Raw genomic sequence first — 20,176 nt, 5'->3', positions numbered from 1 at the left:
ACATTTATTATTGAAGTATGTATGCAGTGTGCAACCCTGAGATTAATTTTCCTGCAAGCAGCCATGAAAGAAAGAAACATCATGGAACCTATTCCAACATGCCCAACATGCAAAAAAATCCAAATCACACAAATGGCAAAATATGAGCAAATAACACACAGAATATTAAACATCAAACTGTAGAGTCCCTGTAACAGTCTAGGATTATTCAGTTTAGTTCAATTCAGTTCAATTTAGTGCTGTGTCCTTTGACTGCTCCGATCAAGATTGCGCAAAACAGCAATAAAAAAAGTAACCAGAAATCAGAAACACATGTAACATGAACTGCAGAGTATTCTTAAAAATAAGTCCAAGCCATAAACCACAGCAACCAAACCTTGCCCAAGACCCCTACAGCTTTCCCCAGCAGCCGTGTGGGAGAGGGAAATCGGTTAAATGCAGGTAACGGTGCAGAACACCAGCCTGCCTACTGACGTATATTCGTAATAGACTGAAAATATTAGGAAAGAACTTAGCTTTCTTGAGCTTGAGAACTTCAGGCAAATAATGGAGCTGGGAGATGAAGAATGACATTCTTATGCCATAACCAGACATAAATAAAATAAAAATGTACACCTTCAGGTAAATGTTATAGATTCTATTTTGGTACTTGTAGGTAAGGATCGTATTCAATATTTCAAGTAATTTCCAGCAGGTGAACAGAATCAGGAAAATTTGCCTTTTGATCCAAGTGAGTTAGAGTACATAGAGCTCAAAAGCAGTTTAACCTTCTCAACCACAGAAAACTAAACTAGTTAAGCATAAGGAGCCAATACTCAGTTTTACTGGATTAAATGTGGCAAATCTAAATTTTGAAGTACTAATGAAGTGTTATAAACTGGAGTGTATGTATGTAATCATCGTTGCCTATAATCTTCAATTTAAGTTGATTCCAATGTCTTGATTAATATTTAACATCTTGGAAGTTCTCAGAACAGTTGCAAGAAACTGGCCAGTTTATTGTTTTTATCTGTTAGGTTCTTTAAAAGTATATTTTACAATCTGCAGTATTTTTGCAGTTTGCCTTGTATAATTTCAATATTGTATCTCAAGTCCATTGCTGCAGATTTGATGATTGGATTGTGGATACTGAAAAGAAATCCTAGTATCCATTTTTTAAACAAGACAGTTTCAGATGTTTAATGTACAATGCATTTTATTAGTATCTTTACACTTTCTTTATTCAAAAGGTTATATGCTCGAACCATGCCCAGACAAGAGACCTGATATTTACCAAGTTTCAGATTTTGCTTTTAAATTGATTGGGAAAGCATGTCCCCTGCCAAATATAAATGTGAGTGTATGTTTTCTTTTTGCTGTATTTACTCTTAAGAAAGTTCATTGTAAAGACTTGCTTCATATTTTTGAAATAAAATGAGAGAAATGTTGTGGTACCTGGAAATTGCACCGTGCCAATGGTAATTTGTTTGCATTGAATACTTAACAATTATGAACTTCACTAAAAACTATAACATGGTTAATGAAGTTATATACAGATTTTGGTGCAATTATGTAATCTGAAGTAAGTCTAAGATGACTTTGTATTCTTCATACTGTTAAAGTTATTTGAAATGCTGGAGTGCAAGACATAGGTCTAAGTAGGATTCAGTTCTTTCACAACTGTGTTTACTGGAAGCTGTGAAGGGTATGTTGAAATCAGCTTTCACCCCATCACTGTTGTACATTTTTAGTACAGCAACAAAGCTGTAGTTTAGATATTGCAAAGAACTGGGCAGGAAGTTGAAGTAAGCACTTTTTAAAAACTATTTTGTCCGTATGCAATTATCATCAGAGGGGTGGTAAACTAATAGGCAGGTTTGCTATTTTTATTTTGTGCTGTCAAGTGGATTTCTATCTATTGTCAACGAGTTGGTTGCAACTTTATTAACTAAGCACACTATGGTGCTAATGATAATTGGACAATTCATTATTGAACGTTAGTTAAAAATGTCTGTCACGGATTCCGAGGTGAGCCTGAAGGCCAGAAAGAGTTGTATTTTGGATTTATTTCTTCATGTCTCCCACACTGTAGCAATTATGACGTCTGGGTTTTTGATCTGTTGGCAGTGTTAGAAATTTATGTTTAACAATCCCCTTCAAACCTGTGGTTGCACTGAAATTTCTACATTTTGCTTGCCAGAAAACAGAAATGTCAAAGGTGCCCTAAAAAGGTCATCTTGATATTCTTAACAGTTGTCAAAGTGATTCAGAGGAATCTTCCTTTCATCAGACTAAACAAGCTGCTATTTAGGGTGAGGGAACAGGATATCACTTAAACTTATCCTCTGTGTCCGATCTTGGATTCTCAATTAGCTGTCCTGAAACTATATCCCTTGACAATGTATTTAAAAATCTGTCGTATTTTGAATTTTTTTTGTGTGTTGTAGCAGTGGGGAGAAAAACAGATTTTCAGTTTTCGACTCTTTTCCAAGTGCTTATGAACATCACTTTTTCTGAAGAGCCACTGTTACTCTGTTGTAGAATTTCCCCACTAGGTGTTTTTTCTCAACCTGTTATTAACTCCATTATTTATATAAAAATCATTATACAGGTTTAGGGCTATAACAGAGTACGTGGCCTGTGTTTTTATTTTATGCATGGGTGTAAAGTTTTAGTACCAGAGCTCGATTAATGGCTCTGGAGAGGGAAAGAAAAACTAAATATTTTAGCGATTTGTTTTTCTTTGTGCTTCAGGACAGAAGAAAAAAAAGAGCCAGTTTAGATGTGTAGTGAAATGATTGTGGGGGTGGGGATGTGGTTGAGGGGAAAAGAACAAAAGAGCTTCTGTGATGGGATAGAAGGCAAAAGTGGTTAAATTCAAAACCGATGATGCAAGTCAAGAGTAGAAGTAACAATAAACATTGGGTGGGTGTAGAACCATGATTGTTTTTATTTCAGTATTGGGTTCAAGAAGCCATTTGAAAGATATAGAATTGGTCCTTGAGCTTGCTATGAAGTGGAATAGTGTAGGAAGCTGAGCACAAAGGTCACAGTAGAAGTGGAACAGGGAATTAAAATGTGTATTCGTTTTCCTATACCCTTAAGATAAAGGATAATATTCTATATATCCTTTCAGATTCTCTCATTTGTACTTGTCTAGTAGTAGGTGGTTCATTTACATGGCTCTGTAGTTTCTAGCTTATCATTATTTGGAACACTCTGATCTCTTGGATCTAATGGCCTATGCATTTATTATTTGAATTTATTGTCTTGTTGGTGTCAACAGCAAATTTGGCTACCTTGTAGCTTCATTGCAATTATTAATAGTTATAGTGGAAAGTCTGTGATCTGATGTATGGTCCTGAGTAAATTAGTTTATCACATCTGATTAGACATATCTGATGCTATCCATACCTTGCTTTGCCTCCAACTTCCTGTTCCATTGCTTATGAATGTTAGTGCATTGTTGATAATTACATATTTATTCATTTAAAGCTTACAGAAATCCACATTGGGCTTTGTTTAATGTTTGTTTTGAATGAAAAATCTTTGTTACTAAATTTGTTGTAATTCTATTCTGTAGAATGCTTCAATTCCTACAGTATTCCCTGAACCCATGACTGCCAGTGAAGCAGCTGCCAAGAAAAGTCAAACGAAAGCTAGGTAGGTATCCCAAATTAAATCTGCCAACAACAAATAGTTACTAATTTCATTTATAATTTAATTAGATCCACATGCAGCCGTTTAGGATGTAGTCATGTTCTGATATTAAACCTATTTTGTTAGTCCAACAGTAATGTAGTGTACCTAATTAAAAGCTGTGGGTTACCCTACGGTGAACTGTAGGGTGTTGAGGTGTGTGGTAGAACAAACAAATCTGGCAATACAGTACCATAATTCATTGAAAGTGGCATCATAGGTTAATAGGGGTGTAAGGAAAGCTTTTGGCACATTGGCCTTCATAATTCAAAGTATTGAGTACAGGAGATGGGGTGTATGTTGAAGTTGAAGGCCGAATTTGGAGTATTGTGTGCGGTTTTAGTCACTTACCTTCGGGGGAAGATGTAAATAAGGTTGAAAGAATACAGATGTTGTAGGACTTGAACTGAGTTAAAATGGAGGATTGAATAAGTTATGACTTTATTCCTTGGAATGTAGAAAACTGATGGGTGATTTAATAGAGGTACAAAATTGAGGGGTATAGATAGGGTAAGTGCAAGCAGGCTTCTTCCACCGAGATTGGGGTGGGACTACAACGAGAGGTCATGGGTAAGGGTGAAAGGTGAAAAGTTTACGAAGAACATGAGAAACTTCCTTCACACTGAGAGTCATGAGAATATGGAATGAGCTGCCAGTGTAAGTGATGCATGCAAGCACAATTTCAAAGTTTGAGAAGGTTGATGTGAGTAGGCAGTTGAAATAGTTTGGCATCGACTAAATGGGGTTTTCTATGACACTTGAAAATGATTGGGACTAGGGCAGTATTTTGAGTATCTATGAAGAAGTAAAAATTTGGAAAGGGCACCATATTACACTTCATTGTACAAATAATTTAGTTATTTTTTGAAAAGATTTTGTTTGCTTGTGAATGGTGGCATCCGTCGGTCTCGAGAGACCATGGATCTGCGCCTGGAGTTTCCAGGGCGCAGGCCTGGGCAGGGTTGTATGGGAGACCAGCAGTTGCCCAAGCTGCAGGCCTTCCCCTCTCCATGCCACCGATGTTGTCCAAGGGAAGGGCACTAGGACCCATGCAGCTTGGCACCGGTGACGTTACAGAGCAATGTGTTCTTAAGTGCCTTGGCCTTGCTCAAGGACACAAACATGCTGCCTCAGCTGAGGCTCGAACCAGTGACCTTCAGGTTACTAGTCTGATGCCTTGCCCACTAGGCCACGCGCCAACATCCTGTAATGTAGCTTCATCACAAGTAAATCAGAAATAAGACAGGAAGAAAAGATCCAGACAGACAGACATACTTTATTGATCCTGAGGGAAATTGGGTTTCGTTACAGTCGCACCAACCAAGAATAGTGTAGAAATATAACAATATAAAACCAAAAATAATTAAATAATAATAAGTAAATAATGCCAAATGGAAATTAGTCCAGACCCAGCCCATTGGCTCAGGGTGGTTGACAATCCGAGGGAAGAGTTGTAAAGTTTGATGGCTACAGGCAGGAATGACTTCCTATGACGCTCAGTGTTGCATCTCGGTGGAATGAGTCTCTGGCTGAATGTACCCCTGTGCCTAACCAGTACGTTATGGAGTGGATGGGAGACATTGTCCAAGATGGCATGCAACTTGGACAGCATCCTCTTTTCAGACACCACCGTCAGAGTGTCCGGTTCCACCCCCACAACATCACTGACCTTATGAATGAGTTTGTTAATTCTGTTGGTGTCTGCTACCCTCAGCCTGCTGCCCCAGCACACAACAGCAAACATGATAGCACTGGCCACCACTGACTCGTAGAACATCCTCAACATCATCCAGCAGATGTTAAAGGACCTCAGTCTCCTCAGGAAATAGGAGTTGAATAAATATCCTAGAATCAGGTATAGTTATAGGTGAATGGAAATTCAGCAGCAGCTTTGCATGATCTCACCATCCCTGAAGTTCTGTAAACTGGGGTCTTTCTTTTCCCTGAGCTCTAAACTTCTCTTCTATTTTTAATAAGTAATCCAAATCTAGGTACCTTCTCCATTGAAAACTTGTTACATTCCAGGAGCCTTATGTACTTAATCCAATTGCCTCAAAAGCTCCTGTAGTGATACTGCATGCAGGGAACACAAGTCAAAAATTATCATTTCCTAAGGAATCCTTCACTCCCCACAAAATACTCACTGTCCCATTGACATTACTTCTGCAATGCCACTAAGCAGTACTTTTAACATCTAATACACTGATTACTATTTTGCAATTGCTGCAGTTGAGAAAACGGGATCGTTTAATGCCTTTAAGAGCTTTTTCATCACTGTGTACAATCCAGGTCTGCAGATTTAAAGCACTGATGGAAATCTGCAGTTTGGCAACACAGGTTTGGTTTTGTAATGGGAAACAAAAACTTAGCTAACCAGACAGTATGATAATGACAAGGCTTACAGGGATGAGATAGATTGGCTGCTTGAGTGGTGTCACAACAGCAACCTTGTACTCAACATCAGCAAGACCAAGGAACTGGTTCCGGACTTCAGGAAGGGGATGTCTAAAGAATGCACCAGTCCTTATTGAGGGGTTATCAATACAAATGGTGAGCAGCTTCAAGTTTTTGGGCGTGCTTATCTCAGGATCTATGTTAGGCTTAACACATTGATGCAATCGTGAAGAACTCATGTCAGTAGTTCTACTTCATTTTGAAGTTTAAGGAGATTTGTATGTCAACAAAGACTCCTACAAATTTCTATGAATGTACAGTAGAGAGCATTCTGACTGCCTCACAGCCTGATATCAAGCCATCAGTGCACAAAATTGCAAGAGGCTGCAGAGGATTGTAGGCTTGGCCTTCTTCTTCATGGGCACAACTCTGTCCAATATTGAGGGCATCTTCAAGAGGCAGTTCTGCAAGAACACAACATCCATCACATGCCCTCGTTACTATCATTGAGGAGGAGGTGGTAAAGAAGTATGAACACAATCAGTGTCTGAGGAACAGCCTCTTTTGCTCCAAATTTCAGGATGAGAACTACCTCGCTATTACTTTTATGCATTATTTAATTACGTAACTTACAGATTTTTTAAAGTCTTTGAACTGTACTGCTACTGCAAAACAGCAAATTTAATGTCCAGTATCAGTAGTAATAAATCTGATTCTGAGCATCTGTAGAGAATGAGCTAAAATTTGTCCATTAATGTGCCTGACCTAAGTGCCATTTTCTGTTTCATTTCAGGTTTCCTACATCTTCTGTAGTTTGCCTCTGCTTTTCTAATTTCTTGTTCCTAAGGTCCTGGGCTATACTTGCCCTCCCTTCAAATTCTGCTCCTGTTGTAACCAAATTTGGTTAGAATTTTTTCTTCAGATCTTCATGACATGATCATTGATGTTTGGTTGCATTAAATCTATAACTATGCCCAAGCAAGTGTCTTGTGTCTTGGCTTCAGCAGAAATAAATTCATAGGGGCTTTAAACTTAGAAATGGGGTGAACTTTTGATTCTATTATTGAATAGTAGTGACTCTGATAAAATTGTGCAATGCATACTGAATACCCATTTCCTTCATTATCAGTATAATTTGAATAGGTTTATTGGTTCATTTAAGACCAAAAGACAGGAGCAGAATTAGGGCCATCAAGCCTGATCCACCATTCAGTCATGGGTAATTTATTACTCCTCTCAACTCCATTGCCTTGCCTTCTTCCTGAAATTTTTGCCCTAGTAAGTCAAAAATAATGCCGAGTAAACCTTGGCTTTAACTATATTCAATGAATTGGCCTCTACAGCTGTTCAAGGGAATGAATTCCACAGATTCACCATAGTCTGGCTAAAGAAATTCCTCCTTACCTCTGCTCAAAATGGACATCCCTCTAGTCTGAGGCTAAGCCCAAAACTCATCAACTGTAGGAAACATCCTCTAGGCTGTTAAAACTTATGTAGGTTTTAATGACATCCCCCTCCCATTCTTCTAAGCTCCATTGAATACTTTATGTTATCCTTTTCATTCCTGGAATTTTTATGTGAATCACCTCTTTCATTAGATAAAAATGCCCAAAATTGTTCATAATACTCCAAGTGTGGTCTGACTTAGGAAGCCTCAGCGTGACATCCTTTCCTCTGATGTTCTTGGTCTCCTGTATTTGCCTTCCTTGCCACTGACTCAACCTGCAAGTTAACTTTTAGGGAACCTTTAGCAGGGGGGTGCGTTCAACAGAGTGGAGAAGTATGGATAAAGTAAAAGTGTGGCTAAAGATAAAGTAAAAGCAAAAGTTGAAAAAGAAAAGTAGGGGTGGAGTGCAGTGAAGTCAAGTGCATAAGAGACAAAAATGACTGGATTTTAAAGGCACAATGAGTGTAAGGGCACTTTATCTGAATTCGTAACAAGGTCAGAGGACTTGTTGCACAAATCAGGCACAGCTCAAATGCCATCTTTAAATTTGCTGGTGACACAACTGCTATAGGCAGAATTTCAGATGGTGGCAAGGAGGCATACAGGAATGAGGAAGCTTTGCTTGAGTGGTGTCGAAATGCCAACAACCTTGCACTCAACATCAGTAAGACCAAGGTACTGATTTTGGACTTCAGGAAGGGGAAGTCGAGGGATCAGAATTGGGAAGGGTAGGTAGTTTCAAGTTTCTGTGTGTCAGCATCTCGGAAGATCTATCGTGGACCCAATATCTTAATACAATTACAAAGAAGGCATGACAACAGTTATATTCCATTAGGAGTTTTAAGAAGAATTGGTGTGTCCACCAAAGACACACAAGTTTCTACAAATGTATAGTGGAGAGCATTTAAACTGGTTGCTTCAGAGTCTGGTATGGAGGAGCACTGCATAGGATTGAAAAAAGCTGAAAAAGTTATAAACTCGGCCAGCTCCATCATGGGAGTGAGCCTCCCCAGCATTGAGGACATCTTCAAAAGGTTATCCCTTAAAAAGGCAGCATCCATCATTAAAGACCCTCATCACCCAAAACGTGCTTTGTGTTCGTTGTTACCATCAGGGAGGAGGTACAGGAATCTGAAGATGCACATTCAACCTTTCACAAACGGCCTCTTCCACCCATCATATTTATGAGTGGAGCCATATGAATGAAAACATGAACTCTTCCTCAGTATTTTTTCACACTTTTTCACTACTTATATACACACACACAAACATACATACTGTGATTTAGTTTTTATTACTATGTGCGGCAAAACAATAAATTTCATGACTTATGCTTTTGATATTAAACCTGATTCTGAACTATTCTAGAATCCAGTGATATTTGAAAGATCATTACTATTGCCTCCACAATCTCTTCAGCTATTTCTTTCAGTACCCTGGAGTGTATTCTCTCTGGTTCCGGTGACTTATTTCCTTTCAGAGCTTTCAGCTTCCCAAGCAGCTTCTCCTTAGTAATAGCAACGACACTCACTTCTACCCCTGACACTCTCAAATATCTGGCATACTGTTAGTGTCTTCCTTGTTTCATGTTTATCGATCAGTGCAAACAACCTTTTACACAGTAAAGTGATTGAGGAATAAACTAATAAAGCTTAAATTGTGGTGAAGCTCTGAATGTAGAGTTCTGAGTGGGATGGGCCCCTACATTCTAAGTGTTGTTAAATTAATTTCTTTTGCTAATCTTCTTTGCAGTGAAGTAGAATTTTACAAGCAAATACATTTCTGTACAATTGTGAATGTGTGTAATTCTTGAAAAAACAGAAGCATGAATTTAAATGTTCAAAAAATATGGGTCGTAGATCAGTGCTATGTTAAATTTCAATCGTAAACTTCCCATCAATTCCCCTACCCCACTCTGCTTCTGCATCATACCTACTGTAGCAGTCTCATCTGGAGACTAATTCCTGCCTGGCCAGAAAGTTGATCAGGCTGATTTCTCATGAAGTAATCTGTTATAAAGGAGCTATCCTCTCCCATCAATGGAGCAGATCCAATGAGTAGTAGGCCCTTAGCACTTCATTCCAATTTGTAACTGTTCACATTACAATTTATTGATATTTCCAGTATGGGAAGTGCATACATTCTGGCAAATGCAGAATTTTTTAGTCCAATACAAGCTGAATAAATAGTTATGTTTATTAGATGCTCTTGTGAAAATGATTTACTTCATTGTTATTGGAGGTTATTCTTTACTGTTAAAGTGTCTATGTTTTCCACAGACTAAGTGAGGCAGTAGGACCAACAGAGACATCAATAGCACCAAGGCGAAGACCAAAAGCCAACACCAGTGCTGTAAATGCCAGTGTTTTACCAATTCAGAGCACGGTAACTCCATTAAAAAGATCAATTTCAAGTGACTCTGGAAATCCTGGACTAAAAGGTAATTCCTTAGTGAAAGAAAACTGTTTAAATTAATATGTAACGTGTCAATATTGTATTTGGAATTGAGGCATTATAACCTTTTGAATATTTTGAATTCTACTTTTTTGCATAAATATTTAGATGGGGAAATTTGTGGTTCTGGATTTAGTGATCCTTCTATTAGTTTTGTTTAGGGAAATGCATCACAATCTAAATTCAGTGATATTTGTGGATACTTCTGTTTAGAAAGGCATTATGGTATGCTTGCAAATTAATCCATTAAAATGAAGGCAAGGGAAAAATGGGGATCTGAAGATAAGGTTGTGGGGGGTGGGGTGGGGTGGAGGAATAAAAACACTTGGCTAAAATTTCCCAGATAAGCATTGAAATGATTCTGCTGGGAAGATCCCCGACAGACTTTAATTTATAGTGGCTAGGACCATGTTGTTAGAGATCCATTTTGGATCACTGACCAGTAAAGATGCTGAAAAGTTTATCTGCAGAGAGATGAGACATATAACTGCAATCTCCTTAGTTGGAGGGTTGCCTTAAGAATATAAAACCTCCAGTACTTAAGGAACTTTATCTTACACAGGCAGATAATTGTCTAATTAGATGTATCTCTGAGCTAAGAAGGCTAGAATTGCTGACAAGTTACAAGATGGTTGGCTTTGAGCTGGGTGAGTATCTGATGTCAGGCTGTTATGGAATCCTTAACTTAAGGTGTTAGTATTTTACTTTACCTGCCCCCCCAGGGTTTCTGCAAGGATCACTCCCTGTGTGATTCCTTTGTCCATTCATCCCTCCTCACTAGTGTGCCTCCTGGCACATATCCCTGCAAGTGACAGAAATGCTATACCTGTCAATTCAGCTCCTCCCTAATCTCCATTCAGAACCCCAGATAGTCCTTCAGGTGAAGCAGCACTTCACCTGCAAATCTGTTGGGGTCAACTATTGTATGTGGTGCTCGCGATGTGGCCTCTGCATTGGTGAGGTCTGACATCAACTGGAAGGCCACTTCGTCAAGCACATCTGCTCCATCTGCAAAAAGCAAAGTTTCCTGCTGACCAATCATTTTAATTCCTATCTCCCATTCCCATTTCAAAATGTCTTCTGCCATAATGAGGCCACTCTCAGGTTGGAGCAGCATCATCTCATATTCCATCTGGGTAGCCTCCAACCTGATGGCATGAACATTGATTTCTCCTTCCAGTCTTTTTCCCTCTCCCTTCCCTCCTCTGTTTCCCACTCTGGCATCCTACCCCTTCTCAATCTCCTCACCCCCCTTCCTCCTTCCCTTTCTCCCATGGACCACTCTACTCCTCTAGCCCATTGCCTTTTTCACCTATCACCTCTCTCTTCTCCATATACCTGGCTTCACCTATCACCTTCTAGCTCATCCTCCTTGCCCTCCTGCCACCTTTTTATTCTGACATCTTTCCCCCTTCCTTTTTTTCCCCTATTGATGGGTCTCGGCACTAAATATCGGCTATTTATTCGTTTTCATAGATGGCACCTGACCTGCTGAGTTTTGTGTGTGTTACTCTGTATTTCCAGCATCTGCAGAATCTCTAGGGTTAATATTAAATGTGGAATGGCTAGTCAAATGTATCAATCTTAACAGGGTGTGCCAAGTTAAAGGCCATGCAGTAAACCGTAATTATCTGGACACTACAACTTAATGAAAAGAAAGCCAGGTTATAGATCTGGAGTTTAATACTTGTGGGAGTAGATCAAAATATGTTTTAATAATTTATCAGTTTTGGATATAGCTTAACTTTAGCAGTAAGCTTGGTAGCTTGCTATTAATTTACATAATTTCTTCACAGCTGTTACACTAGCTGGAAATGGACATTTAATCCATATGGCTCAGGGGACCAGTCTTCAGCAGATACAGCAGGGAGACTTGAAGCATCACCATCTTCAACAGTTACAGCAACAACAGCAACACATTAGTCAGGCCCAAAAGGTAGCAGTCAACGATTTAAAAATATAATTTCTTAAGTGTTATTTTCATATCATTTGCATTATAGAGCACCAGGGTACAGGTTCAGCAAATTAGCAGTTTTGAAATGGCAGTACATTTTGAGGGGATTGTAGCTGTGTACAGTAAAATTTATAATGTGGCACTCACATTTTTGGTGTTGGACTGAAAGATTTTTGGGCATCATTTCTATTAATATCCCCAGATACTTTTAGGTTCACTTGTATTGAATTGTCCAGTGAACCAGGTAAGTTTAAAGGCAGGGCAGGGGCCTTTCCCTGCTATGCCAAATACCAAAACATGGGGATTTGTAGATAATTTGTATTTTAGTCTGTATTGGTATATTTTGTTTTAATCAGTTGCCTCATATAGGATTTTTTCTTATGTGTTCACTTGCTCTAAGAATACAAAAATAAATCTTACTCCCAAGTTACTGAGGAAAGAAACTGAGCCTGTCCCGTTTCATAGTGCATTAAACTTCAGTTACCTTTTTCATTAATCTTACAGCCTTATTTTGTACATCTGATATTTTAATTTATGTGCTGGACATTTCTAATTTTTAGTCTAAATTTTTCAATTTATCTTTTGGTCATAGTGTGAAATATATTGTTATTTAAGATTTGTGGGAGCTGTTGTAGTGATAACTACCCGAGGTTAACATAGATCAGTTTTGGGTGCATTAATTTGCTTTTGTCTTTCAAGGTGTCTAGGCCAGCTGTTTAGCTTCTACTGTCAGGATGTTATTTATGTATTCTTCCTCCAGATAGGGAGGAAAAAACTGCACATGCTGGACATACTCAAAATAGGTTATGCAACACCTTTGGAAAGAGAAACAGTTAACATTTCAGATTTAAATCTCTTTGTCATATAGGAAGTAGCTGCAAGGAGTGTTTCTGATATAGTAAAGCAGTGGTAGCTATGGGGCCATATGATGTATATGTGTTCAATCATAGGATTGACCCTGATCATCTTGTTGCCTGCCTCTTTAATCTCCATTCCATAGCTATTCTGATGATCTGTATGTGTCCTGCATTTAATGAGGTGCAATGTAAGCTTGAGAAACAGTACTGCCTTCTCCCTGGGCATGTTGCAGCCTTCTGGACCCTGTTGAATACTGCAGCTACAAGTAACTCGATTGTACAGTCTGCATCAATGGTGCAAATCTGCATGATCTACTGCATGTGTTTTCCTATTCTGGATTTTGCAACTCTTACATTCTTTTGTCGTGTGTTCTGTGTTCTTGCTGTGATGATTCCCTTGCAGTCATTAAACAGTTAAGCTTTTTTACAAGTTAATTCTGTGGTCATTCCTGATTTCATCAGATACATCCCTGAGCACCTGCCACCCCCCCACTGCCCACACTTCACCCCTCAGCTTAGCAAGCTTTTTTCTCTTTTTTAGAGCTGAGGAAGAATCTTTGACTTGAAACACTACTTGCTTGTCTGCAAATCGATGTGGATTTCCAGCAGTTTCTACTCCAAACTACTTGTTTATTTATACTGCCTGTGGAATAATATTTTTTGTGAACTATCATTTGTCCATTCAGTCAGTTTTTCATCAACTGCAACATGTCAGCATATTGATATCACATCATTTGGTATAAGATACAACATAAATATAGGTTTCCTTTTTGTTTCCAATAGATTGCTACTGTTAGTACCTTTGTAACACTGCTGTATTTAAGGGTTTGGTACTACTGCTCTATACATAATTTATTCTGATATTTTTCCTAGTATCAACAGGCTTTGCAGTCATCAGTACATCAGCAGCAGTTACAACAGCATCAACTAATACAGCCAATGTATTATCAACAACAGTTGCCTCACTACTCCATGGTAAGTAGTGCCCTTTGGGTGGAGAAAGTTGCTATTGTCAGCTGGATCAGGTAACTGAGTAACTCTGTTTTGTTAGAAGAAAGAAGCTTAGATTGATAGTTTCACAGCCCCTGTGAGGATTTTGCATCCACTACCACTGAAAATCCTCTCCTTGTTAATCACTTCAAAGATAAAATCTTGACTTCTATCCTAAGCTCACCATTTACTGAAGCTGGGACACATCAGTGATGTAATGGGGTCATCAGGTGTTTTGAGTCTTTCAACATCAGACACTCCTGCAGGTGACCTAGCCAGGGTTGACCAGTCCCTGGCATTTACCAGCAACTTAGATCCATAGGTAATATCTAGCCACCTGGCTGACTCACCATTACTAATTTATTTTTATGATCTCTTGATCTTCTATTGCAGGTTAATTTAAAGAGATTCTCAATTTGATTCTTGCTATTACATTTTGTCACCATATTTTTGGTGTAGCTGAGTCTAGTTAAAGCAGGAGTGAGTCTCATGGGTATTTTGGCAGGATCTCAGAAGATTTTTTCCCCCATCAGCCCCACCCCCACAATTTATCTGAACGACCATAACTCCCAAGTGTGGTCTGATCAGAAAGTTGTTTGGTCATCCCTGAGAATATTCTGCTTTGGTTGAAATTGGCCCTGCTTCTGGCTTTAAATGTGTTGATAATGACCATTTTGTGCTGGCATTTCTGCTATTCCCATTTATCTCTCTGGGATGTTCTTTGTTTCCTCATTTTTTGATGCCATTCCATTTGCCTGGCAACATCAGTTGTCAATTAATCTCCCTCTATACTGTGTATTACAAACCTTTGCTTTTTTTCCTTTTCTGCTAGCTTGGAATCTACCATTAGAACTGACCTGAGATTGTACTTTATTTCTCTCTCCAAAGACTTTTTGCTTTACTCCTTTAAAGCTGCTTCATCCTTTCAGCTTCAGCAGCTTAAGTTATTCCAGCAAGAGTGATGGAGTATGCTGTTAGTCTGGTTTTCCTTCCTCCTGTCAGATAAACTTTATGCTTACCTCCATTGAATTTTATCCATTTTCTATCCAGTTTTATATATTATTCCAATTTGTAAATTGCTCCACGGCTAATCTTAACTTTATATGGACTGCATAAATCAAATTTGGGTGCATTTCAGAATCTTAACTTATTTAACAGTAGCTCTGAGTTCCAATCACTCGTTTTTTTATGTGGCCTAAGACTGATATGAAAGCTATTAGGCAGCAGAAAATATAACCATCTAGGATAGAGTGATTATAAATCTAGGATTTGCAAAGGGACAGAATATTTTGTAATGGGTGAAGTTATGGAACTGGATAAAGTAAATCTACAGTGAGATTTTTTAAAAAATCATACTTTTCACAGAACAGAAGCCAAGGTAGGTCAGCAAGCATAGAAGGTGATTCAAAAGGATGTGGTTCCAGATGAGCAGAATTTTGGATTGAACAGAGTAAAAATCGGAGGGGATGGAACAAATATTTTATTGAAGTTTTTCTCACACTTAAGCTGTATTTAGTTTAGCTAGACTGCATTAAAGAGTGGAGTTAGTGTTTTGGGGAGAGAATTTGTGACAGGAACTGAAGCTGTTGTCATCACTCTTTGTATAATAGGTGGGATTTCTCTACATGCTGTTGCCATAGGCAGCATAAAGTAGCTTAGAAGAACGGTATGTCTGACTGCAGTTTCCATTCTTTGTGTTTTAAAGCATGTATCTGGAGCAGGGTATTCTTTTATGGGTTGTTCTGTGGGGAGTAGCTTTTTAACAACATAGTATTTGGTAAACATTTTTTGGAAAAATATTATCGTAGAAGTGTCACATTCTTCCAAGAAAATAAACAGATTGCTTTTTCAAATTTCCTTTTTAACATTTTAAATTTATTTTTCTCTTTATTGCAAGTATTTGCCAAAGTCTTATTATTTCTGTAATTAAGTGTATTTTCCTACATTGCCATCTGACACAATTCTTCAATCTTAAGTTGCTGTCATCAGTCAACTATAAATTTCCCATTTGGGCTGCTGAAAACAAAGTAATGACTGAACAAGGGGAGTGTGCTGCAGCATTTGCTAAATCTTTGTGGAAACATTTGTCAAGATGAATGCCAAGCAGTGTTCTTTCTTTACCCTGATTGCAAAATATGAAACAGTGTATTCCTGTAATGGTGTTCCTTGGATTGCAGTGTTCCAACTGTGACCAAATTAATAACAGAAATGGAAAATATTGTCATTACTTGGTAGGTTGGGCAAATCTGGGCAGAGTGAGTTTTTTTAGTTTTCTGATAATTTAAGGAAACTTCCTGCATTGTGGGACTGTGTTCCCTTTGCCAGGGGTCTTAAGTTAAAGTATCTTTCATTAGTCTTTCCTAAAATGCTGCTTGGAGTCTTCTACATCTGTCGGTCCACTTCATTAACCTGTCAGCAGACTTTACTGAGTCCTAGTTTGGAATGTAGTAAGGAAATGGGCTAGGTGAATGTGTGCAAGAGTTCATGAGCTTGATAAATGGCATTTCATTGCAGTGTTCATGATGGTATGCCCTTTTGTGCCTTTACATCCTTCCCCAGCTTCGTCTTCACTTAATGCTTGGTAAATCCAAGTGCAGTTGTATTCCTGGAGAGCTTCTTTATTCTAAAGCTACATTTTGATTTTTCAAATTGATTATTTCATCATTTTCTATCACCTTTTCAACTCTTCCAGCTCTGTTTTTGGAAAGCATCTTTTAATACATCAGTCTATTAAAGGTGTGATTGCTATTGAGTTTACTTTATTTTAAAGAGTTGGTTTTGAATAAGATAAACATTGCACTGTTTATATCTGATTGTGATTGTGTTAAACATGTAATGTTTAAATTTAATAGGTACAGCAGTACCCACAGGCTTTTGTGCAATCTCAGGTTGCTGTGCACCAGCATCCACAGTTTCAGCCATCACCACATGAATGCCAAGCTCCTTTAAGACCTTTCGTTTCTCCAACCTCCCCAACTTCTCATCAAACTGCCGGCCATCATAGGATTCAGAATGATGTCTCATATGGTGCAACGTTTGTGGTCACTGGAATTAGTTCGATGCAGCCTGTTGGACTAATGACAGAACCTGCCAACAATTCACTTAGGTAAGTACTGTGAGAAGAGGAACATATTAGTAATATTAATTGATGATTTTGGAAATTTGCTCCAAATTAACTGCAAAAGAGTGAGCTGGTCGACTCACTGCGTGAACTGTTTGTGACAAATGCATAATGTCTGCAGTTGATAGAATCACTCAAACTTTTTTGAGATTTTCTAAGATGAAAATTGCTACTTCTAATGTTGCCTCCTGAAATGTATTGATCAATATGGTAATGAGATCAAATTCCAATGTGACTTTATGACTAACAAAGAGGCATGGAAGAAGGGAATTTAATGCTACTGAATGTCTTATGATGTTATCCAAATTAGAATTATCACTGAATGTTTTCTTCCATTTTTAATTTCTTACACAGTCCTGACAAATACACCCAAACATTAGAGAAGGGGGAAAAGATGTTGAAAAGTTTTGGGAAGCTTGGGTCCAAAATCACCTGAAGTATGCTACTATTTGATCATTGTTTGGTTTAGATTAATTCAGTTATTTATGATTCAATTTAATTTGCTTTGAATATCTCCCTAGTGTGACATATCTTACATTACCAGCAAAATGTTTTTCTAGAGATTAGTATTTGTATTTGCGTTATTTTAAGTTTGCTGAATAGCACTAAAATATTTTGAAATAAAATATTGACCTGTGAAGGAAATGAAGAATACAACAAATGGCAGACTAGAATATTTATATATTTAACTTGCTTTGAAATTGTTTTTACATGGAATACTTGGGATTCTTTTGCTTTATGTTAAGTGAATTTTCCATTTTATAGGCCACCATGTTTAGATTTAGATGGAGTTTCCAAATATTCTCCACAAAATATCAGTAATCCTCCTGACATGTCTGGATGGAATCCTTTTGGAGAGGACAACTTCTCAAAGTTAACTGAAGAAGAATTACTTGATCGGGAATTTGATCAGCTTAGATCATGTAAGAGAGATAAGGACTTTATCTTCCTTTCCCAGCTAAAATTACTGTTATTGTTAAAGTTGTACATGATTTAAAATAATTAGCAACATAATTAACTAATAGTAGTCATAATGTGTGAGCTATTAAGGAAAAAAGTATCTGATTAACTATAACTATCACATTACATACTTTTTAATGTTTTTAATTTATAAATATTGCTGAAATCTTATGAACAAAGAAAATGGTATCCATCAGCTTGTTTTAATCATGCTTGAAATTTACTAACAAATGTTTAAAATCCTGTTTATAATCCGATAATGGCACCATTGGTAAGCTTTTGTACCACTAAATACAATTCATATAAAGCAGTTACATGGTGTTAAGTATGGTGAATTTTGCATTTATTACAAAGTTTAAAAAAAACACACTGGTTTGAATTTTTTTTGAGAAACTGACATTTTTGCATAACTGTTGAATACCTTGGTATTTCCTTGCTTGGAAGTCATAAATTTGTCTCTTTCTACTCTACTGCCTGTTAGACCCCTGGCATTTAGGGAAGAAATGAAGTTGCTTTATCTCTAGCAATGTTCAGATCATATCAGTAGCTCAGTTTTCACTACTGTCTGTCATGCAAGTGCCAGGTGGAGACTCAGGAATATGTAGAAGGATTCTTCATTGCTTTTTTCCTAAGAATTTTGTTTTAGTAGTCAGGGTTGTTAACCCTGAGTTGAACCCCTGAACATGGAGGACCAGAGGACCACTCTTTTTCTGGCCTCTACTCCCTGACTTTTTTTGGCATGGGTGACCTTACCAAGAGCCAAGGCATAAAACCCTGACTCCAGCTAACATAGCCCTCTGGGTCATTGGGGCATGCAAGCCTCCAAACCCTATGACAAGGTTGTGGTCCTCTTCGAAATCTTTACATTGTGGCAGGGAATATTTGAGCAGCCTGAGGCAGATTAGACTAAATGCAGCAATGCTCCTATTATTTCAATGGGGAGGGGATAAATACATGAAATTATAAATAAACTAGAGAATTAAACTTATTTCCTCCTGCATTTGTGTTCTTAAAATTTTAATGTTTCTTAAAATCATTTTTTTTGCAGTTTTCTGAGCTGAGAGTCAACTACTTCTGCAGGCATTTTACTTTGGAAATCCCCAAGTACCCTATCTAATGACTAAGTCTCATTTTAATTGCTGAGGTTCCAGTTGAAGTACAGGGACTTTTTACAAAGGATGGTTCCATTGGCCTTCTGGAAGTTCTCTTGATGGGAACTGTACAGGGCAAGTCAGAATATAGTTCAAAGGATAGAAGTGCATGGAGAGCCACCCACTGAAAATGAGGTTGGGATATTTTTAAGTGAGAACAAAAGTTACACTGGTTGCAGAATACTGCAAGGTCAGCAGAGATTTTGTAAGAGCAATATTTAGATCTAAAATTTATAATATATATCTTGTTGATTGCCATGTTATATTAATACCTGAATGCCCTTTTAACCTGAGTGATTAGATTTTGACAACTTATTTTGCTTGCATGCCTTTTGCCTTGATATTATACAAATGCAATGCTGTTAAGTTTGGCCATGATAATCTCTGAATAAAAGTGTAGTATAGGCAGGAAGTTGCATTGATTAGCCTTCCTGGCAGTTTTCTTACAGCAGCCAATGAAAATGATGGGCAAGTGTTAACTGTTAGTATTCTGGAGGACGGATATCATTTATAACCTTTTTTAATCCTACACTACACTAACAGTCAGAGTTTCAGAGTTATTCATTGCTCCAGTTTCACAGGATGTTCAACTCTCACATCCTAAGATGATGTGGGATCTTACGGATGCTCCCTCCTGCCTCATAATAGTAGCACCTAATGCAGACCTGTTTTTGCTTTTCTGCAGAAAATTCTTGTGGCAGGTCTGTGACCTTAGCCATCTACCTATGAAAATGAGTAATTTGGTGATATCTCCGTGTACTAAATTTCCTGATAACTGAAGTAGAGCATTATTGTAACATACAAATAATTTTCATGTAAATTAGGCTGCCTACCCAGCCTTCTCAAATGGTGAAAATAGTTATTAAGGTAAACTAAGTATCAGGGAAACTTTCTCCCCTCTTATTGTTGCCATCCAGTTGAAAATATACAAATCATGGTCCAAAAGATGGAAGAAAATGGTGCAGCTGCTTAACTGGAAAATCTGTAATCAAGAAGCTCTTTCTGACTTAGCTAAAATCCACATTTAATTTTCTTTTAAATAGTCCTGATTCAGTCGGTTTGGCACCAGCTCAGAATCAGAATAAATAAAAGTTAAAAAAGCTGTAGTGTTCATGGGTCTCTTTAGAAATCTGATGCCAGAGGCCAAGGACCTGTTCCTCAGTCATTGTC

At 37.9% G+C, this 20,176-nt stretch overlaps 1 protein-coding gene across 2 annotated transcripts in view; it reads left to right on the top strand.

Moving 5' to 3' along the window:
• Positions 1 to 20,176, top strand: part of bmp2k (BMP2 inducible kinase) — an 87,497-nt gene that overhangs the window by 55,038 nt on the left and 12,283 nt on the right. For both annotated transcript variants that reach the window (XM_059988718.1, XM_059988719.1), the window contains exons 8-14: positions 1,230 to 1,333; positions 3,563 to 3,642; positions 9,799 to 9,959; positions 11,770 to 11,909; positions 13,658 to 13,759; positions 16,627 to 16,880; positions 17,661 to 17,818. In XM_059988718.1, coding sequence (XP_059844701.1) covers positions 1,230 to 1,333; positions 3,563 to 3,642; positions 9,799 to 9,959; positions 11,770 to 11,909; positions 13,658 to 13,759; positions 16,627 to 16,880; positions 17,661 to 17,818 — 999 coding nt within the window. The remainder of the gene's footprint in view (positions 1 to 1,229; positions 1,334 to 3,562; positions 3,643 to 9,798; positions 9,960 to 11,769; positions 11,910 to 13,657; positions 13,760 to 16,626; positions 16,881 to 17,660; positions 17,819 to 20,176) is intronic.

The sequence above is a fragment of the Hypanus sabinus genome, chromosome 14 (genome assembly GCF_030144855.1).
Source record: "Hypanus sabinus isolate sHypSab1 chromosome 14, sHypSab1.hap1, whole genome shotgun sequence".
Taxonomy (NCBI): Eukaryota; Metazoa; Chordata; class Chondrichthyes; order Myliobatiformes; family Dasyatidae; genus Hypanus; species Hypanus sabinus.
Note: the sequence above shows the minus strand (reverse complement) of the source record. Positions and strands in the feature narration are given on the sequence as shown.